Source organism: Vitis riparia, chromosome 13 (genome assembly GCF_004353265.1).
Source record: "Vitis riparia cultivar Riparia Gloire de Montpellier isolate 1030 chromosome 13, EGFV_Vit.rip_1.0, whole genome shotgun sequence".
Classification (NCBI taxonomy): domain Eukaryota; kingdom Viridiplantae; phylum Streptophyta; class Magnoliopsida; order Vitales; family Vitaceae; genus Vitis; species Vitis riparia.
This window is the reverse complement of record NC_048443.1, coordinates 28901688-28925582: the sequence shown is the minus strand read 5'-3', so window position 1 is coordinate 28925582 and position 23895 is coordinate 28901688. Positions and strand designations below refer to the sequence as shown.

At 36.7% G+C, this 23895-nt stretch overlaps 4 protein-coding genes across 6 annotated transcripts; 1 reads left to right on the top strand and 3 right to left on the bottom strand.

Annotated features, from left to right (window-relative positions):
• Window positions 1–4: 4 nt before the first annotated feature.
• On the bottom strand, window positions 5–8210 carry LOC117928516 (disease resistance RPP8-like protein 3). The gene is made up of 5 exons (XM_034848394.1): window positions 7822–8210; window positions 7720–7789; window positions 7082–7431; window positions 6099–6779; window positions 5–600 (listed from the first exon to the last, which is right to left on the bottom strand). Exons 1-5 carry the CDS (start codon window positions 8108–8110, stop codon window positions 167–169), a joined length of 1824 nt encoding a protein of 607 aa, XP_034704285.1. The 5' UTR covers window positions 8111–8210; the 3' UTR covers window positions 5–166.
• Window positions 8211–11370: 3160 nt separating this feature from the next.
• LOC117928515 (probable disease resistance RPP8-like protein 2) lies at window positions 11371–13026 on the bottom strand. Its single transcript, XM_034848393.1, has one exon. It carries the CDS (start codon window positions 13024–13026, stop codon window positions 11371–11373), a length of 1656 nt encoding a protein of 551 aa, XP_034704284.1.
• A 190-nt stretch (window positions 13027–13216) lies between these two features.
• On the top strand, window positions 13217–15436 carry LOC117927861 (protein SIEVE ELEMENT OCCLUSION B-like). 2 transcript variants are annotated; one of them, XM_034847554.1, is made up of 4 exons: window positions 13217–13408; window positions 13909–14039; window positions 14247–14741; window positions 14880–15436. In XM_034847554.1, exons 1-4 carry the CDS (start codon window positions 13234–13236, stop codon window positions 15408–15410), a joined length of 1332 nt encoding a protein of 443 aa, XP_034703445.1. In that variant the 5' UTR covers window positions 13217–13233; the 3' UTR covers window positions 15411–15436. The 2 variants fall into 2 exon arrangements, with proteins under 2 accessions (XP_034703445.1, XP_034703446.1); XM_034847555.1 differs by having other exon boundaries at window positions 13328–13408; window positions 13744–14039.
• Window positions 15437–17784: 2348 nt separating this feature from the next.
• On the bottom strand, window positions 17785–23351 carry LOC117929216 (putative disease resistance protein At1g50180). Of its 2 annotated transcripts, XR_004653709.1 has the most exons (3): window positions 22100–23348; window positions 18508–20241; window positions 17785–18156 (listed from the first exon to the last, which is right to left on the bottom strand). XR_004653709.1 is itself a non-coding variant. In XM_034849489.1 (2 exons), the coding sequence occupies exons 1-2, from the start codon at window positions 23172–23174 to the stop codon at window positions 18086–18088; spliced, it is 1146 nt and encodes a 381-aa protein (XP_034705380.1). In that variant the 5' UTR covers window positions 23175–23351; the 3' UTR covers window positions 17785–18085. The 2 variants fall into 2 exon arrangements, 1 of the variants encoding a protein (XP_034705380.1); XM_034849489.1 differs by lacking the exon at window positions 18508–20241 and having other exon boundaries at window positions 22100–23351.
• Window positions 23352–23895: the final 544 nt, after the last annotated feature.

Genomic DNA, 23895 nt, shown 5'->3' with positions numbered 1-23895 from the left:
GACATTTGAGTAGAGGGAAATCATTTGAAGAGAAAATCATTCTCTCTCAATATATAACATATGACATGATGAAAGAGTTGTTTGAAAGAATTTTTGGTAGAATGAAAATCTGTAGTAAAAAAATTCATGGATAAATGTGGAGTTCTTGTCTTTTTTTTGTGTTTTTTTATATGTAGAAGGATAAAAGAAAAAGTACAAATGACTTACCAACAATTAATGAGATGGAGGCCACATGTTGGACTTTGTAAAAATCCTCCCCTTCTTTTCCATTTATCACTTGAAGCCTCTCCATGAACTCTTTGTGCATATACTTCATCTCTGATGCTTGAAGGGTAGTGATATACCTTAGTCCTTCAGGAACCATTTCCAATGATTTGCATCTAACAATTGTTAAACTCTTAAGATTAGGCATTGCACCTTTATCCACCCTCAACCTTCTTAAGTAATCGATATAGGAGACATGCAGATACTTGAGTCGAGGGAACCCATGTGCAGAGAAAACCATTTTCTCCCCAAAGTAACAGTCAATCTTTAAGTGTAGGGTTGTCAAGTTAAGAAGCTTCCCCAAAATTGGTATCGGATCTTGTTTTAGGTGAGACTCTCACAAGGTTAACTTTATGAGGTTTGGAGGGAAGTGGTGGTACCCAGGCAAATTGTTTATTTCTCCTCCCAAGAATAGCTTATAAAGATGTTGGCATATAGATAATTGCCTTAGATCTGTTTCTTCAATTTTGGAACTTACATCATCCAAAACCAAGGAATGAAGAATATTTGAAATGGGACAAGAGGGTTTGAGAATTACCCCCAACTCTTTAAAGCTTTTGACATTATTTATCTTCAATTTCCGAAGCTTGGCCAAGTGTGCCATATCCTTTACAGCCCATTGCTTTGCATTAAAGTTTTTTAGCATTTCCAAGTTGCTTAGGCTTGTAGGGAATTCAACCGAATTCCCAACCTGTGAGAAACAAAAATAGAGAAAACACAAGCCAAAGAAAAAACAATCACACGCACAAGATAATATTTACGTGGTTCGACAATTTGTCTACGTCCACGGAGTTGCAGGTATATCACTATTATTAGGATAGAATACAAAGTACAACCACAACAACGGCTATAATATTTTCTCTCTATATATAACATGGCAACCACACCACACTAAAAAACCCTAAGTACAAAAGGTGGTTCCACAATGGGTTAAACGGACCCAACAAGCTTTAGTGAATCTCCCATTAAAAAGCCATGCAATATTATTCGGGTCGGGTCGCCAAATCGGATCAAACAAAAACTAGGCTCCACAAAGCCCAACAAATCTCCCACTTGGAGACTAGTTCAATCACGAACATCAAACCGCTATCATCCAAGAAACAATCCCTCATCCTTGCAACTCATCCTCCTGTCCTCAAGCTAGAAGACCAATTGCAGCTGCGCACAACTTCAACTTCTCAATAGTGACACCCTTAGTCAACATGTCTGTCGGGTTCTTAGATCCACAAATCTTCTCAAGTATTACCAGTTTATCTTCAACAAGATAACGGATAAAGTGGTATTTTGTTTGTATATGCTTCAACTTTGAATGAAAAACCGAATTTTTGGCAAGAAAAATTGCACTTTGACTGTCACTGTGTAGAATGCCCATCTCCTATTTCTTGCCTAATTCATCTAAGAAACCATGTAGCCAAATCATCTCCTTTCCAACTTCAGTTGCTGCAACATACTTAGCTTCTGTAGTAGACAAAGTAACAATCTTCTGTAGATTTGAAGCCCATGATATAGTTGTACCACCTAGAGTAAAAACAAACCCAATAGTACTCTTTCTACTATCAATATCACCAGCAAAATCAGCATCTACATAACCCTGTAGTTTCAAACTTGCACCTGTGAAGCAAAGACAAGTATCTAATGAACCCTTCAGATATCTTAGAATCCACTTGACTGCCTCCCAATGATGCTTTCCAGGCCTACTCATGAATCTGCTCACAACTCCCACTGCATGTGCAATGTCTGGCCTTGTACACACCATAGCATACATCAAGCTGCCAATAGCTGAGGCATAGGGCACCTTACTCATATGGTCTCTTTCTTCTTCTGTCTTTGGTGACTATTCTTTACTTAGTTTGAAATGACTCCCTAAGGGTGTGCTCACTGGTTTAGCTTCATTCATGTTGAACGTGCTAAGAACTTTCTTCACATACTCTGACTGTGAAAGCTTCAATGTACCATTAGCCTTGTCTCTAATGATTCTCATACCAAGGATTTGCTTTGCAGCTCCCAAATCCTTCATTGCAAACTGTTTAGACAATTGTTTCTTCAGATTATTAATCTTCTCAATGTTAGACCCTGCAATAAGCATATCATCCATATACAACAGTAAGATGATGTAAGAATTGTCAAAAGACTTAACATAACAACAGTGATCAACTTCACATCTCTTGAACCCAATTCTATGCATAAAACTGTCAAACTTCTTGTACCACTGTCTAGGAGCTTGTTTAAGGCCATACAAGCTTTTTCTCAATTTGCAGACTAGATTCTCTTGTCCCTAAACAGTGAACCCTTCTGGCTGAATCATGTAAAGGTCTTCCTCCAAGTCACCATGAAGGAATGTTGTCTTCACATCTAATTGCTCAAGATGTAAGTTTTCTGCAGCCACCATTCCCAGTACAAGTCTAATTGTTGACATCTTCACAACTAGAAAAAATATCTCTGTGTAGTCAATGCCCTCTTTCTGCTGGAACCCTTTAACAACTAATCTGGCTTTGTAACGTTTGCTATCATCATGCTCATTATTTATTCTATATACCCACTTGTTGTGCAAAGCCTTCTTTCCTACTAGCAATTCAATCAGTTCCCATGTCTGATTCCTCAACAAAGAATCCATCTCATTCTTCATGGCTAACTCCCACTTGCTTGAATTCTCATCTTGCAAGGCTTCATCATAACACTTTGGCTTACCACCATCAGTCAACAGGAGATAATTTAAAACAGGTGAATAATGCTGCGGAGGTCTAATGTTCCTAGAATATCTGCGAACTTCAGCTATAGGTGTACTCAGATCTACCTGTGAATTTACATTCTCATTATCTTCTTCACCCCCTTTTTGGACAGTACTTTCAGTCAATTCATCTAAGTTGACAAACTCATATTTCTTTTGATCTATCTCTGTAACATCTAACACTACAGTTAACCTGTCCTTGTACATAATCTATTCATTAAATATCACATTTCTACTTCTGATGATTTTCCTGTTTTGTTCATCCCAAAACCTATAGCCAAATTTCTCATCACCATAGCCAATGAAAAACATATTTTTGACTTTGCATCAAGTTTACTACGAGCATCAGAATCAATATGAACATAAGAAACACAACCAAAAACTTTTAAATGTGAAAACTTCACTTCTTTACCGCTCCAAACCTCCTCAGGAAGTCTGAACTCCATAGGAACCGATGGTCCTCGATTTATCAAGTAAGCTGCAGTGCTAACAGCATCAGCCCAAAAAGTTTTTGGTATTCCAACATGCAACCTCATACTTCTAGCACGCTCATTGAGAGTTCTGTTCATGCGCTCAGCCACACCATTCTGTTATGGTGTCCCAGAAATAGTCTTCTCCATCCTAATTCCCTGTGCAGCACAATACTCACTGAACCCTCCATCTATGTACTCTCCTCCATTATCTGACCTCAAACATTTTACTTTCAAACCTGTTTCTGTCTCAACCATGACCTTCCACTTCTTAAAAGTTTCAAATAAATCAGATTTATTTTTCAGAAAATAAACCCATATCTTTCTACTTGAGTCATCAATAAAAGTGATGTAGTACCTTGAACCTCCAAGGGATGCAACCGGAGAAGGCCCCCACAAATCAGTGTGTACTAGTTCCAATTTTTCAGCCTTTGGTGTCCTGCCAGTTTTCAAGAAGCTCACATTTTTTTGCTTTCCTAAGATGCAACTTTCACACATGTCAAAATCAATGGACTTCAATTTTGGTAGTTTCCCTTTTGACAATAACATCTTCATTCATTTCTCACTCATGTAACCAAGTCTACTATGCCATAGGCTTGTATCAGTACTTGCATCAGCAACTGCAATTGTGTCTCTTGGACATGAGGTCATATACAGAGTACCAGTCTTCTTTCCACGAGCCAATACCCTAACTCCCTTTGTAACCTTCCAAGAACCACCAACAAATAGTATTGCATGTCCTTCATCATCAAGTTGTCCAACAGAAATCAGATTCCTCCTCAGGTCAGGAATATGTCAAACCTTCTCCAGTAACCAAACAAACCCATTGGGTAATATATCCGGACATCTCCCAAACCCACAACATCCAAGGCTGAACCATCAGCCAAATACACCTTACCAAAATCACCTGCAACATAATTCTGTATGATTTCTCGGTGTGGAGTGGTATGAAACGAAGCTCCTGAATCCAAAACCCAATCATCAAGTGGACTGTCTACTGCAAGAAGTAATGCATTCTGTACCTCTTCTGTTACAACATTAGCATAATCATCTTCATTCTTCTTCTTAGGGCTTTTGCATTGCCTTTTAAAGTGACCTGTTTTCCCACAGTTCCAACATTGTACTTGTTGGCCTGATCTAGATTTGCTTCTGTTCCGATTAGAATTTCTAGATTTTGATCTACCCTGGTTTGAATTTCTATCATTACCTCTGGCTCTTGTCTCAAAGTTTAGGGCAGAATCATATCCTGAGGTTTTGCTTGCATCTCTTCGGCGAATCTCCTCAGCCAGAATTAAATCTCGTATATCATTGTACTTGAGTTTTTCCTTTCTTGTAGAATTGCTTACTGCCATCCTCATTGCCTCCCAACTGTTTGGCAAAGAAGCCAAGACAATCAGAGCACGAATCTCATCATCAAAATCAATTTCTATAGACGACAATTGATTTGTGATTGTATTAAATTCATTCAGATGTTGTGTTACTAATGCATTCTCTGCCATCTTCAAATTGAACAATTTCTTCATTAGATGCACCTTATTGTTTGTGGACGGCTTTTCATACATACCGGACAAAGCCTTCATCAGATCTATTGTGGTCTTCTCCTTTACAACATTGTGTGCAACAGACCTAGACAGAGTTAACCTAATAACTCCTAGAACATGTCTGTCAAGAAGCGCCCATTCCTCAGTCTTCATACTCTCAGGTTTTGTCCCCAAAAGAGGCAGATGCAATTTCCTCCCATAGAGATAATCTTCAATCTGCATCATCCAATACGCAAAGTCTATGCCATCAAACTTTTCTATTCCAGACGCCTTTCCTGCTTCCTCTGCCATTGCTGTCACTCAAACCTAACCCTAGGCTTTGATACCAATTGTAGGGAATTCAACCGAATTCCCAACCTATGAGAAACAAAAATAAAGAAAACACACGCCAAAGAAAAAACAATCACACGCACAAGAAAATATTTACGTGGTTCGGCAATTTGCCTACGTCCACAGAGTTGTAGGTATATCACTATTATCAGGGAAGAATACAGAGTACAACCACAACAGCGGGTACAATATTTTCTCTCTATATATAACATGGCAACCACACCACACTAAAAAACTCTAATTACAAAAGGTGGTTCCACAATGGGCTAAACGGGCCCAACAAGCCTTAGTGAATCTCCCATTAAAAAGCCATGCAATATTATTCGGGTCGGGTCGCCAAACCTGATCAAACAAAAACTAAGCTCCACAAAGCCCAACAAGGCTGTCCCATTGCACTTTGCTGTCATCCATATTAAGATATTGAGGAAGGCAAAGATGTCTTAGCCATTTCATTCTACATATCACATCACGTACTTTAGAGCAAGTTACCCGATGAACACTGACAAGCCGTAAATCTAAAGTTTGGACACAACTTAAATATCTTATGGATGATGGAAAGCATAATAGCTTAGCATATTTAAGACTTAAGTACTTCAAGTGTATTAGGTTACCAATTGTTCTTGGTAATTTTTCTTCCAATGAAAGTCCCTCAAGACTAAGCACTCTCAATAGTTTGAAGTTCTTCAAGTCTAACTTCCTCATCATCCAGTGGACTGAATTTTTTGTTGGTGGATAGAATATTAGGAGATATCGAAGGGTGCATACCATTCTCTACGTTCAAGTTGGTGTTGCTATTAGCACCTTCATTTCTATTAACACTCTCCATATGAATAGATTGATCTAGATATATGGCACGTCTTCGGACTTTATTTGGAACGAGTGTTGTTACTCTAGAAGATGAAAATGTCTCCACTTCCTGAAGATTAATAATCTCAAGAAAGTTTTCTTCTTTTGCCTTTGATGAACATAAATCTTGCATAAGGTCATGTAGGCGACAAGTTTTGACTCTTCCGTTTGAACTTACTCTTCCTGCTTGAACCATACACCTTCCAATTAGTTCATCCAGATACCCTTCTGCAACATCTTCCAATGTTTCTTCTCTCGCCTCTGATATAATCCCTTCAGCCACCCACATTCGAACCAAAGGTCTGGTTGGTATTTCATAGTCCTCAGGAAAATTGGCTAAATAGAGAAAGCATGATTTTAAGTAGTATGGCAAGTCTTGATAACTTAAAGCTAACACATCAGACACTCCACTGCCTTGCTGCTCGTAATTATCTTTGCCTCTCCTCAAGTATGATTTAATATTTCTTTGAACTCTCTCCCACTCATAGAATGTGTGTTTTGTAGCTAGAAGTCCACCAAGCACAACAATAGCCAATGGCAAACCTCCACAATATCTTACCATTTCCTTTCCCAACTCCTCCACGTTGTCAATGCTAGGATCTACCAAATTATGAGAATCTGATTAGAAATATTCTGATAATTAACTATTACCAAGAAAAACAAAATTACTTGAAGAACTAGAGTAATGCAATTTCTTGGGAAAAAGTTCAAATTCCAGCATGGACCCAAGCTAGAAGCTCAAACTGGTCCCATGTGGTACAGCCCTGGTTTCAATTGACTTGTTGCTTTGACAACTCAACCTTGTGTTATAGCTAATTTATAAAATGGAACTGACAAGAGATAGAATAGAAACTGTTCAGAGGAAAGCCCAATTTTGGAGGCACAATGAGAAATACCTGTACCATTATCATTTCTAGTTGGCAATGCTTTTCTCTGAAGAAGCTCCCAATTCTCCTCCCCTGTTAAAAACTTTGGTTGGTGAAAGAAAGCCATGTTTGGATCCACAATTGAAGCTGCCTGGCACCGAGTCGTGACCACTATCCTGCTGCCCTCCTTTCCAATTGGAAAGGCAGGTCTTAGACTCTCCCAATCTTGTCTTCTCCACACATCACCAAGAACCACCAGACATTTCTTTTCTTCTTGAATTTTATACAATCTCTCCAACACTTCATCATCACTCATGTTGTCAATTTCCCTTCTCTGCTCTCCCGAAGGAGATGTCAATTTGATCAGTATTCCTTGCACAACAGCTCTGATGTCCAAGTATTGAGATATGGAACTCCAAGAAAAATGATCAAAATGACGCCTGACACGGACATGATGCTAAACCTTTCTAGCAAGAGTACTCTTTCGCAGACCCCCCATACCATATATGCACACAACGGAGCATCTCTTGTCTGGTTCCACCAAAATCTTTGTACTTTCCCCCACCCCAATTGTATCTTCATCATCGAGGTGGGAGTAAGTTGGCCTACGGATCAGTTGTTGCCTGCTATTTCTGGAACTTGAGCTTCCTCCTCTAATTTTATTTATGTCATACCTTTGTAAACTTGCAGTGAGACTGGAGAGTTTGTTTTTTATGGCATCAATCTCTGTCCCAACCATGTGGACTGCCATAAGTTCAGAGAAGATGAAAGCATACCTCTTGAGGATATTTTGGAGACCCCTCTCCTCCTCAGCGCAACTCTGAAGGCAAAAGCCTCTATGACGTCTTCAGCATCATATGCAGCCTCTCTAATTTCAGCAATCCAATTGCAAATCATCTCATCTTCATCTTGTTTTGCATCCGCATCCTTTAGAAAACATTTCATCCACCTAAGCTCAGCCTGAATTTCCGCAACTTTATTAGTAACCCCATATAAGAAACTTGCTTCTTGAATTAACAGATCGCCTAGCCTTTCCACAGCAAAGGACACAGTAGCCTCCGCCATTTTTTCTGCTGATACTTGTTCCTCCAAGAGGGAGGATGGAGGAGCCGTGGAAAAGTTGGATTGCCTCTCTGATGTCTTCTACTCCTCATATCTCACTTGTATTTTGATATAATTTAAGAAAAAATACATTGACACCCCTCTCATTAAATACATGGCTATTATTTTTTGGAGGCTTTCTCCAATAATACACCCTATTTGCGCACGGGGTCTGTGATACATATCCTGGATGTCATGTTTTCTTGGTTTCTCTTAGAAGATTTCAATTCTAATTTAGAATATTCAGTTATCTCTATGACGTGAAAGAATTTTTGGGCAGGATGAAAATTTGTAGTTAAACAGCTCATGGATTAAAAAAAAAATAATTGGAATGCATGCCATTTTTTTATTTTATTTTGTGTTTGTATATGTAGAAGGAGAAATGAAGAAATACAAATGACGTACCAATGGTTAATGCTATGGAGGGCATGTGATAGTGAGATCGATGCAGGGCATAAGTTGGACTTTGTAGAAATCCTCCCCTTCTTTTCCATTTATCACTTGAAGTTTGTCCACAAACTCTCTCGGCGTATAGTCAATGCGCAATTTCTGAAGGGTAGTGATACATCTCAGTCCTTCAGGAACCATTTCCAATGATATACACATACCAAGCATTAAACTCTTAAGACTAGGCATTGCAGTACTTTTATCCACCATCAACCTTTGTAAGGAGAAGGTATGGAAGAGTGGTAGATATTTGAGTGGAGGAAAACCTTTCTTAGAGAAAACCATTTCCTCCCCAGTGTAAAAATCAGACCATAAGTTAAGGATTGTCAAGTTAATTAGAAGCCTCTCCAGAATTGGCATTGGGTATTGTTTTAGATGAGAATCCCTCAAGGTTAACTTAGGAGGGAAGTGGTGGTGTCCAGGCAAGTTGCTTATTTCTCCTCCTAAGAATAGCATATAAAGATATTGACACATCAATACTAGCCTTAGATCCACTTCTTCCATTTTGGTCTTTACAAGATGTAATCTCAAGGAATGAAGGTCGTTTGAAATTAGACTATACGGTTTGAGAATTACCTCCAACTCTATAAAGCTGTTGACATTAGTTATCTTCAATTTCCGAAGCTTGGTCAAGTGGGCCAAATCTTGTACAACCCATTGTTCTCCATCAAAGTGCTTTAGCATCTCCAAGTTGCTTAGGTTGTCCCATTGCACCTTACTATTTTCCACATCAAGACATTGATTAATACTGGTAAACCGTAAATCCAATGTCTGGATGCAACCTAAATTTCTTATAGATGATGGGAAGCATAAGAGCCTAAAATTTTTAAAACTTAAAGAACTTCAGTGTATGAGGTCGTCTATTGCTCTAAGTAATTTTTCTTCCAATGAAAGTTCCTCAGGACTTAACACTCTTAATAATGTGAAGTTCTTCAAGTAAAACTTCCTCAGCATCCAGTGGACGGCAGCTGCTGTTGGTGGATAGAATATTAGAAGAGACTGGAGATGTGTACCATTTTCTGGGTTCAAAATTGATGCAGTTATTAGCACCTTCATCTCTATTTTTCTGTACTATCCTAAAGTCTGCAACATGAACAGATTGATCCAAATATATGGCATATCTTCGAACCATATTTGGAGTAGGTGTTGTTGCCATATGCCAAAGACCAATAATCTCAAGAAAATTTTCTTCTTTTGCCTTTGTCAAACATAGATCTCGCATAAGGTCATGCAATTGACAAGTTTTGACTCTTTCATTTGGACGACCCCTTCCTACTTGAACCATGCATCTATACTATGGTAGTGTTATCCTGTCCGGGTTACTACTGGCTACTGATATATGATTCTTTTGGGTGCAAACTCATTTTTCAATGGATTTTGGTTAAGTTTTGACAGTTAAATCATTCTAGAGTTTCTGTACTTGAATTTACTGCAGAGCTATCTTCCACTCCCCACTTTTGCATTGCATAATTCATTCCAGGATGTGGTGGCCGGCTTGATATCACAGGATATAGGTGCAGTTCAATTACTGTTGCTTGAACTATACTATGAAGATGATGTTGGAAAAATGGCGGTTTCCCCCATCTATCTTTTTCTGGATCAGTATATGGAAGCACAAGCTGTTTAAAAAAGCAAAGAAACAGGGGGGAATTGTATTGAGATAACCAATTTTATTTGCACGCTACATGACAACAAATGCACAACCACAACCAATTAACAGAAGAACAATCCCGGTTTCAGTCATAAACAAGCCAACACACCAATTAGAAGGAAGAAAAAAAATTATAGGAATATTGTGATCAAATCATAATAAGTCTAACATCATTTACGGAGTAGGAACAAGGCTGCTTCCTAACAAGTACCAACTGCCATTTAGCATCACTTCTCCATCATCGACGCCCGATGGATGGAATCCGTGTTTCATTTTCTTCAAGGGCGGACATCATTTTCTTCAAGGGCGGACATTCTCCTTTCAAAATCATCTTCTGAAATAAGAAATCATAGTTAGAAGCATTTCTCAAATTATCTATTTATAAAAGAACATTGAAATAAAAAGGTTATATAAAAGCAAACTCTATGTCACTTGAACAATTTAGGGTTGAAAACAAGTGAGAAGTTGGTTCGTAACTTCAGTCTATGGGTGTCACAAAAGATTAACAAAATATCATTCTTATTTTGATTTCCGTGATGCATATCAAAAAGCATTAATGGACATAAAGAAAAGGTTCTTGATCTATTTTATGTTGTGTTTGCTATCAATTAAATAATTAAATACTCTAATTATTTTAAAACAACTATATTTAGTTAAATTTTCTTGAAATGGTTAATAACTCATCAGGGTAGTCCAATTGGTCAAGACAAATGCTGAGATGTGTATCCCAATAAGATGCACATGGTCTCATATTCAAATCATATTATTGATGATATTCTGATTTATTTGATGATCAACGGAGAGCATTAAAGACTTAACAAGAGGTTGAAGAGAGAAGTAACATGACATGAATTTTTTTTTAATAGAATAAAAATATGTAATCAAACGGTTGATGGTTAAAAATGGAGTGTTTCCCCTTTTTTTTTTTTTTTATTGATGTGTTTGTAATGTAGAAGGAGAAAAGAAAAAGCACAACTTAATGACTTACCATCAATTAATTCGATGGACGGCACGTGTTCGACTTTGTAGAAATCCTCCCCTTCTTTCCCATTTATCACTTGAAGCCTCCGTATGAAATCTTTGGGCATAGCGACAACTTTCAATGTCTGAAGGGTAGTGATATACTTTACTTCTTCAGGAACCATTTCCAATGATACACACTAAGAATAGCTAAATTCTTAAGATTAGGCATTGCACCTTTATCCACCTTCAACCTTTTCACGAAGCAACGGGAGATCGTCAGATCTTTGAGCCGAGGGAACCCATTCTTAGAGAAAACCATTTCCTCCCCAATGTAAAAACCAGACCATAAGAAAAGGATTGTCAAGTTAAGAAGGCTCTCTAGAATCGGTGTCGGATCCTGTTTTAGTTTAGAAGAGCGCAAGTTTAACATAGTGAGGTTTGGAGGGAAGAAGAAGTGCCCAGGCAAGTTGCTTATTTCTCCATGTAGGCTTAACTTATAAAGATGTGGACACATTGATAGTTGCTTTAGATCTATTTCTTCCATTTTGGTACCAACATCATTCAAACATAAGGAACGAAGATTGCTTGAAATGGGATGAGAGGGTTTGAGAATTACATCCAACTCTTTAAAGCTTTTGAGTCTCATCACTTCCAATATTTGAAGCTTGGTCAAGTGGGCCAAATCTTTTATGTCCCATTGTTCTGCATCAAAGTTTTTTAATGTCTCCAAGTTACTCAGGTTGCCCCATTGCACCTTACTATTGCCCACATGAAGATCGAAAGGAAGGTAGAGATGTCTTAGCCATTTCATCCTACCTATCACTTCGTTCATTCTAAAACAAATCATCAGTTCATCACGACTAGAACCAAAAAACCGTAAATCCAGGGTCTGGATGCAACCTAAATTTCTTATAGATGATGGGAAGCGTAAGAGACTAGCATATTTAAAACTCAAGAACTTCAAGTGTACGAGGTTGCCTATTGCTTTTGGTAATGTTTCTTCCAGTGAAAGTTTCTCAAGACTTAACACTCTTAATAATGTGAACTTCTTCAAGTCTAACTTCCTCAGCATCCAGTGTACTGTCTCTTCAATTCGTGGATAGAATATTAGAAGAGATCGGAGGGGTGTGCCATTTTCTGGGTTCAATTTGACATAAATATTAGCATCTTCATCTTTATTTTTGGAGACTGCTCTAGCCTCTGCAACACTCTCTACAGGAAGAGATTGATCTAGATATATGGCACGTCTTCGGACTTTATCTAGAATAGGTGTTGTTACCACAGAAGATGAAAATGTTTCCTCTTGCTGAAAACCGATAATCTCAAGAAAATTTTCTTCTTTTGCCTTTGACAAGCATAAATCTCGCATTAGGTCATGCAACTGGCAAGTTTTGACTCTTCCATTTGAACTTGTTCTTCCTACTTGAACCATACACCTTTGAATGAGCTCATCCAGATACCCTTCTGCAACATCCTCCATTGTTTGTTCTCCCACCTTTGATATAATCCCTTCAGCCACCCACATTCGAACCAAACTTTTTGTTCCAATTTCATAGTCCTCGGGGAAATGAGCTAAATAGAGAAAGCAAGATTTTAAGTGGTATGACAAATCTTGGTAACTTAAAGCTAACACATCGGATACTCCACTGTCTTGCTGCTTGTAATTGTCTTTGCCTCTCATCAAGTATGATTTAATATTTCTATGAATTCTCTCCCAGTCATACAATGTGTGGTTTGTAGCTAGAAGTCCTCCAAGCACAACGACAGCCAATGGCAAACCTCCACAATATTTAGCCATTTCCTTTCCCATCTCCTCCATGTTGTTGTTAATGGTAGGATCTAAAAAAGTTCATGAGAAATTGATTAGAAATATTCTGATAATTAACTATTACCAAGAAAAATAAATTACTCAAGAATTAGAATTATGCAATTGCTTATCTAAAAGAATAAGAAACTTATAATCAGCAAACTTTTCTTAGCCTTGATGAATAGCTTGTTTTACATGAGTTTAACAATCCATAGCTGCATGTCATTGGAAGCGGTTCCTGAAGGACTGATACATATCACTACCCTTAACGAATTGAAGTTTGAGTATATGCCCATAGAGTTCATGGAGAGGCTTCAAGTGATACGTGGAAAAGAAGGGGAGGATTTCTACAAAGTCAAGCACTTGCCTTCCATCGCATTCAGTGCAATATCTGGTAACCCATTTTTATACATACAACTTCTAATTGCAGAATCTCACTCTGTCCAAAAATTATTTCTGGTTATTCGGTTTCTTTATTTAAACTTCTCTCGTCAACTGGCTGCCTAAATACAGAATTAAAAAAAATGATTAAATGTAGGTGTTTTTGAATTTGATTGTTTGATTGATTGTAAACTCCACAAACAATGGATCAATCTCTGTATCTTTGCACTAAAGGCACATGTTATAAAGATATTGAACTATTTATGGAATTACACACAGGTCTGTTGCATGACAAAAAACAGCTTGCTTTCCTTTGACCCTTGTATTTCAATGTTCTGTTATTGGCAGAAATTGAGATGAAAGTGACAACATACTCGATCTTCTGAAGAAGCAACTTACTACTTGTTACAAATGCATGGCCAAAACATAATGCCATTCCAATTTTGTGAAAGCAGCTAATCAAAATCATGAATTTGGACAGTAGAACTGATGAGAGATTGCTATTTGATGCAGAGGATGATGTTTATCAAATGCTTATGAAGATCTTAAATAGTGATCCAAGTGACAACATGAAGATTCTAAAGGCACTTATAAATGCCGAGGACGATCAATTGCCACTTCTTGATGGCTCTACAAATAGAAGGGTTTGCTCTCCAAGCACATTACTGCATCACCAGTGCATTTCATAGTCATATATAAACAAATTACTAAATACTACTTCTAGTAACAGTTTACAATCAGAATTGAAGTTTTAATGTACTCTTCTTTATATATATATATATATTTCATTTTGTTTTGTTTTTGTTTTCTTTTTTCTTTTTTCTTTTTTATTTTTTTGGGGTACAAAACAGGTAAAATTGGAGGTGCTGAAGGGGAAGAATGTGTTTCTGCTCATATCAGGCCTAGACTTTCCCAATGAGGATCTCTTACTTCTCAAACATATTCACAAGGAATTCTGTTTGGAGCGGAGTTTGATACATAGGCGGCATGAGTTTATGTGGATCCCAATTGTGGATCATTCTTTTAAGTGGAAAGATTCTCAGCAGCAAGAGATGTTTGAGTGTCTGCAGGCCTCAATGCCATGGTATTCGGTCTGCACTCCTGCACGCATTGATAAGGCAATCATCAGGTTCATCAAGGAGGAGTGGCACTTCCAGAATAAGCCCATCCTTGTGGTGCTAGATTCACAAGGAAAAGTGATGAACCGTAATGCTATTCACATGATGCGGATATGGGAGGACACCGGCTACCCATTCACCAGTTCGAAAGAGAAAGCTCTGTGGGGGGCAGAGACTTGGGGGCTTGAGCTGCTGGTTCATGACGTTCACCCAACCATACAGAACTGGGTAATTATTCACCTTTACTAATCTAAACACACAGTTACTTGAGTATGAATAACTTCACTTATACCTATTTGAGACCAATCTCAAACAATTTTTTGGGACATTGGGAATTTTATTTTATTTTATTTTTTGTTCCATCAGATCAAAAAGGGAAAATTCATTTGCTTGTATGGAGGGACTGACATGAAGTGGATCCAAACATTCACAACCGTAGCAAAGGAAGTTGCGTCAGCTGAGCGGATCCCCTTAGAAATGGTGTACGTGGGAAAGAGCACCCACAGAGAGCGAGTCCTACAATGCATAGCATTCATCAGTATGAAGGAACTGAGCCACTGGTGGCCAGACCGCACCATGGTCTGGTTCTGGAGCCGGCTGGAGAGCATGTTATTCTCCAAGATCCAGCTAGGAAGGGCGGACGAGAAGGACCCCATGTTGGAGGAAATCAAGAAACTGCTCAGCTACGACAAGGAAGGAGGATGGGCTATGCTCAGCAAGGGATCCTCGCCAATTTTCAGTGGTTCCAGCGCCACTGTTTTGCCTACCTTCATGGCGTACCATGCATGGAAAGAGCAGGTCCCGACGAAGGGTTTTGATCAGGCAGTCATGGATTACCATGACCAGCTTCGCAACGATTCTGATTACCCGAAGTTTGATTTTATTGATATTGAATGAAATCTTGTATATATTTTTAAAATCCATTTATAAATACTAAATAATTTGAAAATGAATAATCTTTTTACTAAGTTTAAATAAATTTAAAAAAGAAGAAAGAAAACCACCTTCAAACCAATTAAACAGAGTATCCTGAAACACTATAAAGTATACACCGATAACCAAACAGGCCCCTGGAAGAGCAGCCTTTAGCCTTTCTCCCTCTCATCTTCAGAAGCTCTTTTCCTCTTCCAACAATGACAAGATGTGCAGATTTGAAGTAAAAATTTTGTCAATTGGATTTGTATAACTACAACAACATGGTTGAGGTTGCCAAAGCAACAAGTCAATAATTGAACTCTCCATGGCGTCACCGGCGTGGATGTGCGCCACAGAGGAAGCTCCCTGCTTCTGCCAAACCAGGTGCTCCTCTCTGTGTCTCTCTTGCTGGTGTGGGTTGGTGTCCGAGAATTGGGTTTGTTTTTAATTTCAATATTAATAACAATTCTAATTTTCATAAAGTTGTATATATATAAGTTGAAAAGCTTATATTGAATTTTTGAAAAACTCACATTAAAAGATGTGTTTGATTATGATCGTAGGAAGTGTTTTTAACATTTTAAAGTATTAAAAATATTAAAAGTATTTTTTAAAATCATTGTCAAATGTACTTTAAAAATGTATTTGGGAGTGATTCTAAAAACTATTTTTAACCATTCTAACAATTAAATAATAAAAATTTTCAAGTATTAAAAATATTAAAAAAATTTCTAAAATCACTATAAAACGAGTTATAAGAGTCTTTTTTATAATGATTTTAAGAAGCATTTTTTAACTTTTTTAATATTTGAAAATTTTTATCATTCAAATATTAAAAAAACTATAAATATTTCCTAAAATCCCTATCAAATACACTCTAAATTTAAATTTTGACCTTCCTCATCCCACATAAAAAATCTAAGGAAATTAAAACAAGTTTATAAGCCTCATTCAATCACAATAAATCAACTGACCTATGGGTCATGGTAGGTAGTGCGTGCAGTGGTCCGCAAACAGCAGCCCACCTTGTCTATAAGCGAGGTTACTACTAGCACACAATTCTTCTTTTCTAAGAAATTTGAATTTTGTGGATTATAAAGTTGATAGGAATTAATTTTTTTTTCTTTTGAGTCTAAATGACCCAAAATATCAAAACTCAAACTTTGGATTTTAAAATATTATCATAATTGGTTCTTATCTCTCATCCCATTCTGCCAGCAGCCGCCACTGCTGAGAAGAAGAAATTTCCAGGTATGAAGATGATTTTAGAAAGATGGAGGTTTTTTCTTCTTTTGGATAAGAAATCAGAGCAAAAAAAAAAAAAGGGACTAATTGGTTGCCTTTACATCATGATAAAAGTGTGGATTAAGGCTCAATTTAAAAAGTGTTTTAAAAGATAATTCAGAAAAATTGTTTTAGAAAATAGTTTTTTGAAAATTATTCTCAAAATAATAGTTTGTTTAAGAGTTGAAAAGTTTTTAATCTGTTTTCTATATTTTTAAATATATATATTTTTTTAAATAATTTTTATTTTCAATAATTTATATTTGTATAATTATTGTTTAAAATTATTTTTAAAAAATAATTGAAAATAACCAATGTTTTGAAAATTGAATCAATTATTGAACTAAAAAAAATTATTGGTTTGTGGGATTGGTGATCGAACTATGATGGAATTAGTAATGTCATAAATATATAGTTTATATTTTCTTAAAATTAATAATAATTATAAATATTTAAAATATGTATAAATAAACTTAAAATCAATAATATTTATTTTTCATGTTTATATATATATATATATATATATATATATATAAATTCAAAGTATGTATATAGAGCATTTAAATAATTCAAACTTTATCCTAATTCTCTATTGAGGATAAGCAATAGGGTAAGTGAAACAAACTAAAATATAGAATTGGAGGCTCTCTCCAATAATACACATGGGAATCTGGCACACTCAAATCAAACAAAAGGATGGAACCCCTTTGCACATGGGAATCTGGAACACTCAAATCAAGCAAAAGGATGGAACATGAGGCCGGCAAGAGGGGTCTGCAGTTGGCACCAACCCTCAGCAAGGTCAGCACAGCACCGGCACATATAAAATATATTTTCAAAAATGATTTTTTAAATCCTATCTTCGAAAATGTTTCCAAACAAACCCTTGCTTTCTCAAATTCCTTCAACTCTTTCTCAATTTCCCCAATGATGAACTTCACAAATCTCCCACATTCAATCTTCTCTTTCAACCTCTCAAGATTGAATTAAACTAGTTAAACATATTTTTAGAACAAAGAAAAACCCACTGTTTGAGTGGCCACTGGATTCATTACTTTCTGCAAATATATTATGTTTAAAGAACAAAGAAACAAGGGGAAATATTATTGAAATATCCAATTTTCTTTACACAACATACAGACGATAACAAAAAGGCACAATGAGGACCAATAGAAACACAATCCCGGATTTATTAGTCACAAACAAGCCCAACACACCAATTAAAAAGAAAAGAAAAATCACAGGAATATTGTCTTGAGATTACAGAAAGTCAAATTGCATCTAGTACCACACTTCTTCTGCTTGATAAAATAGGATGTATAACATGAGCCTGTCACTCACAAGTACAGCAACTCCCATGTATCATTACTTCTTCATAATCTACCCCCTTGATGGAGTCCATGAGCAAGTTTGTCTTGGAAGATTGCCGCTTGTCTTGAGGGACCTAGCAAATAAACACCAAATCATGAGTAGAAGCACATTTGAAATTATCCATCAAGAACATGACATTTCTGATAACTTTAGTTTGTTTCGAAACAAAGAGAGAGTTTAAGGCATTGGGAATACTTTTTGTATCATGCATAAAGAATAGACCGATAAGCAATTCCACACACAGTTCTTTGATAAGAACACTTTTCTTTTTGGTGCCAAAGAAAAGGATCTAAATTCACGATATGTTGTGCCTATTGTTTTGGGAAGGATTGCTTGATTTTGATCAGTTTTTTCAAAACTTTTTTATGTGTTTGTTTCTGTATAAGAAAAGAAGAAGGAAAAGGAAAAGGACAGAAGTAGTTACCAAACGCTTCATCATGGAAAGAATGAGATGGAAGGCACATGCTTAGCTTTGTAGAAATCCTCCCCTTCATTTCCATTTATCACTTTAAGTCTCTCTTCGAATTGTTCGGGCATATATTTAATCTCCAATACGTCAAGGGTAGTGATATACCTCAACCCTTCAGGGATCATTTCCAAATTAGGGCAGCCTCCAATTTTTAAACCCTTAAGACTAGGCATTGCACCTTCTTCCACCCTCAACTTCTTTAAATTGTGGATGAAGCCAAGAATTAAATTTTTAAGCTTTGGGAACCCATCTGTAGAGAAAACCATTTCTTCCCCGACGTACGCATTAACCAATAAGTGTAGGACTGTCAAGTTAGGAAGTCTCTCTAGAATTGGCATCGGATCTTGTGCTAGTCGAGAAGTCCTCAAGACTAACTTGGTGAGGCTTTGGGGGAGGTGCTGGTGTCCAGGCAAGCTGCTTATTTGTCCTGGCAGCTTCAGTTTATAAAGATGTCGGCATGTCGACAATTGCTTTAGATCTGTTTCTTCTATTGTGGTCTGAATTGCCTCGTCAAAACTCAAGGAATGAAGGCCGTTGCAATCTTTGAGGATCACCTCCAACTCTTGAAAGCTTTTGACATTCTTCATTTTCAATTTCCGAAGCTTGGTCAATGTAGCCAAATCTCGTACAGCCCAACGTTCTGCATCAAAGTTTTTTAGGGTCTCCAAGTTGCTCAAACTGTCCCACAGCACCTTATCATCAGTCGTAATAAATCTAGGAAGGTAAAGATGTCTTAGCCACTTCATCCTTGATAACACATCATGTATTTTAAAACCAGTTACATGATTATCAAACCGTAAATCCAGCGTCTGCATGGACCCCAAATTTCCTATGGATGAACGGATGCATGACAGCCGAGCATTTTTAAAACTTAAGTACCTCAAGTGAATGAGGTAGCGTATTGCTCTTACCAATTTTTCATCCAACAAAAGTCTCTCAAGATGTAACACTCTTAATAATTTGAAGTCCTTCAAGTCCAACTTCCTTGGCATCATGTGGACTGCATTTGGTGCATAACAGAATGTTAGAAGAGATCGAAGGTTTCTAGCATTATCTGGGACCTGCATAGGACTCGATGTTTTAGCACCTGGATCCAAATATATGACACCTCTTCGGACTTTCTTTGAAGTAGAAGATGGATTGGTTTCCACTTGCCAATGGAATGTCTCAAAAAAATTTTCTCTTGCCTTTGACAAGCCTAAATCTCGCATCAGGTCATGGAGGCGGCAAGTTTTGACCATTCCATTTGATCTTGTTGCTCCTACTTGAACCACACACCTCCCAATTAGCTCACCTAGACACCGATGTCCAACATCCTCCAATGTCTCTTCATTGTCAGGCAGTCCTGCTATGATTCCTTCAGCCATCCACATTTGAACCAAAGTATTTACTGGTATTTCATGATCCTCAGGGAAATGAGCCAAATAGATGAAACATAGTTTTAAATGGTATGGCAAATCTTGGTAGCTTAAATCTAGCACACGTGAAACTCCACTACATTGTTTCTTAGAATGATCATCGCCTCTGCTCAAGTATGACCTAATATTTGTATCAACCATTTTCCACTCAGAAAATGTGGGTTTTGTGGCCAAAACTCCTCCAAGCACAACAATTGCCAAGGGCAACCCATCACAACGTTTAGCCATTTTCTTTCCCAGATCCCCATCTCCTTGCTAATGATCATAGGATCTACAAATTCATGAAACATTCGTTGTGAAAAAAATCATATAAGAAAGAATTAGCTTGACAAGAAAAGAGCATCACACTCACAATTACTCATACCATGAGATATATAGTGATTTCATTGATTATGGATGACTTATCTTTTACACAATCATTATATGTGATTGTTTTAATACATTCATTTCCAGTCAATTAAACACAACTGTAACCTTACCCATGTAGAAATTTAACAATCTTACAATAGGAATAATAAAATTATAAAGTTCTACTAAATAATTGTGAGACACCTACCGGACTTGAGCTACCAACACAACCTATGGCACATATCAATTTCACTTTTACTTACAACTAAGGGTCGAACCGAGGTGTGTTGGATCAGGTTAACACTTTGCTCCGACTCAATCTAAACATGAAACTCATTTTCCCAAAACTCAGTTCAACCCAATAACCTTTCCCAATTTAAGTTCAATCCAATCTATTTTTCTGTGAATGTAGGTTAAAATGAAGTTAGACTCAAGTTTCACTCAAATTAGTTAATTAACATATATATATATATATATATATATTTATAATAAACGAGTTGTGTAGTTTCGATTGGTTATAAATCAAGTTATATTAGTTGTGATGAGTCCAAAACAAGTAATCAAATTTTATGTGCATTTAATAAGGAATAGACTATTAATGAAATCAACATTAAATCAATTTACGATCAACATAGGAATGAACTACAAAAATGAATCTAAATATTACAGGAGAATAACATCCACTTTGCTAAATATTGTGCTAATAAGCTCATATTTAACAAATAAAAAGTCATATATAAAATTCCAAGTAAGAATGAATGACCAAATGAATTACAAGATATATCAAAACTAAAATATCTATTATATAGAAAAAGATACATTTCACTAAATCTTTTACTAATCAACTTATAATTAACAAATCAAAAACCATAGAATTCATTTAACTAGAAGACTAAAACTTTAATAAATGAATATGAAAATATGTGTATTCATGACATTCATGCTCTTAATCATCCTTGCAACAAAAAGCAAAATAAACAAGTCGTAACCCAAATTTAATACAATTTAATTTGGATTGGCTTTATTTTCCGGACACAATCCAAATTAGTAATTAAATGTCCAAGTCCCTATAATATTAAGTTGGGTTTGAATTGGATTAGGGTAAACCCACCCAAAAGTGTCATCCTAATTTCGACTTAGCCGATAACTATATGTAAGCCCCTTTAGAAAAGCTTCTAAATTCTAAATGCAAATTTTGTAGAATGTTTGGATAGAACTTCCAAACTTGGGCCATACTTCTAACATGATTTATTTATTATTGGAAAAAAATATTTAGGGTCTATTTTGAGGAGCTTCTAAAATACCAAAAACTAATATTTTGAAGGTCAAATACAATATTTGAATACAACTTTTTTCAAACATGAATGACAAATTTCAAAATGTGCTTTTTCTCAATGTGAGACCCTTACTTTATAGGAAGCAACTTTTATTTTAACTTAAATTTTGAAATATCAAAATTGTTTTGCTTTTCATAAAAAATTTAAAATATTCTTTCTAAACATGAAATCAACAGTTTAATAAGAATAACTAGTTCTACTACTTTTATTACTACATACAAAATTTAAAATGACAACAGCGGTTGAAAGTAGATTTCTGTTAAATAAAAAATTTTAAATTGTTGAAATCAACCTTTTAAAGTGTTTCTATAATATGTAAATTCAGTTGATCAAAAAACACTTTTTTATATATCCCAAACAGGGAGTTGTTATGTTGAGAAAGCCTCGTAAAAATAACAAAATTTGAAAAACAATATTGACATTTAGGAGATTAATGAAAAGTACCTATAGCTTTGTATGAGGGAAATGCTTTCCTCTGAAGAAGTTTCCAACTCTCCTCTGCTGATAAAAGCTTTGGTTGGCACAAAAAGTGATGTTGTGGATCCACATGTAAAGCCACCGCTTGGATCCGAGTGGTGAGCAGTATTTTGCTGCCCTCCTTCAGCAGTGGAAAGGCAGGTCTTAGGCACTCCCAATCTTCCATTCTCCACACATCATCAAGAATCACCAGACATTTCTTTTCCTTTTGAATTTCATACGCCCTCTTAAATAGCTCCTCATCCCTCATCTTCTCAATTTTCTTTATCTGCTCTTCACTAGAAGACGTCAATTTGATCAATAATCCTTCCACAACACCTCGGATGTTGCAGTGTTGAGATATGGAACACCAAGCATAACAATCAAAGTGACGCCTAACATCAACATGATGATAAACCTTCCTGGCAAGAGTGGTCTTTCCCAGACCCCCCATGCCCCATATCGACACAACTGAGCATCTCTTGTCCGGTTTCACCAGCTGTTCCACCAAAATCTTCACACTATCCTCAACCCCAACTGTTTCTTCATCATTAAACCGTGGTTGCCTCTCATCTCTGGAACTTGATCTTTCTCGTCCTTCAGTTCTATTAACATTATCATACGTTTCTAACCTTGCAGTCGTGGTAGATATTCTTTGTTTTATGGCTTCAATCTCTGTACCAACCTTGCGGGGAGCAATCAATTCGGAGAAGATGCAAGCACACCTCTTGAGGATGTTTAGGAAACCGCTTCTCCCCCTCAGTGCTACTCTGAAGGCAAAAGTCTCTATGACATCTTCTGCATCATAAGCAGCCTCTCTAATTTCTGCAATGCAACTGCTAATAACCGCCTTGTCTTCATCTTGTCTTGCATCTGCAACTTTCAGAAAGCCTTGCATCCGCCTCAGCTCAGTTTGAATTTCCTCAACTTCGCCAGTCACCCCGTGTAATAATTTCGCTTCTTGGATTAACAAATCAGTTAGCCTTCCCAGAGCGCATGAATCAATAGTCTCCTCCATGTTGTGGATGCAAGAATGACTTCTTTGCTTGGGGATGTTGGCCATTGATTTTTGATCTCTTCTACTCAAAGGATCTGAGTAGGTTTGTAAGTGTTCTCCTTCTCCAGTTCTATTTACTTGATACCTATCCAAACTTGCAGCAGGGAAGGGAATAGTATGGCTTGTCCGATCTCTTTGTTTAGAATAAACAATTTTACTTCATTTTTTGTAAGCCAGTTTTATTATAATAATATGTAGCTTGCCTAATCTTTGTTTAGAATTTTTTTTTCTCTGGCCCACTATAATAAGGGAGAATTATGTTTTGATGGGCCAATTTGGGAATAATAACATTTTCGGAACCCAACTTTCCATAATGCGAGATATGTCCACTGTTTGGAAAAATATTAAAGGAAACATGCATTCTGGTCTGAGGTGTTATTTCATACCGAAAATACCCCTCCATTGTTCATCGTCCCTGTGAAAGGTCCCGATATTTCCTACCAGCCCACGCAGGATGCAAAATCTGTCCAATTTTTTTTTATTTTTTTTAAAAACATAAGATGCTATTTGGTAATCTGATCATGATTTGCAGGCAAAGGTTGGATTTTTCAGCATGGCTCAAAAATCGTGGATTTAGGGTTTGTGAAATTTAAAGCCAATGGCCCAAAATCAAAGAGACCCTAGATCAGATCAAGAAAACACATGGAGGAAAAAAAAAAAGCACTTTTTTTTTTTGTTTTTCTTGGGGGTTTTGCATGGATTTTGTCGGAAATCAAACGAGGATGGA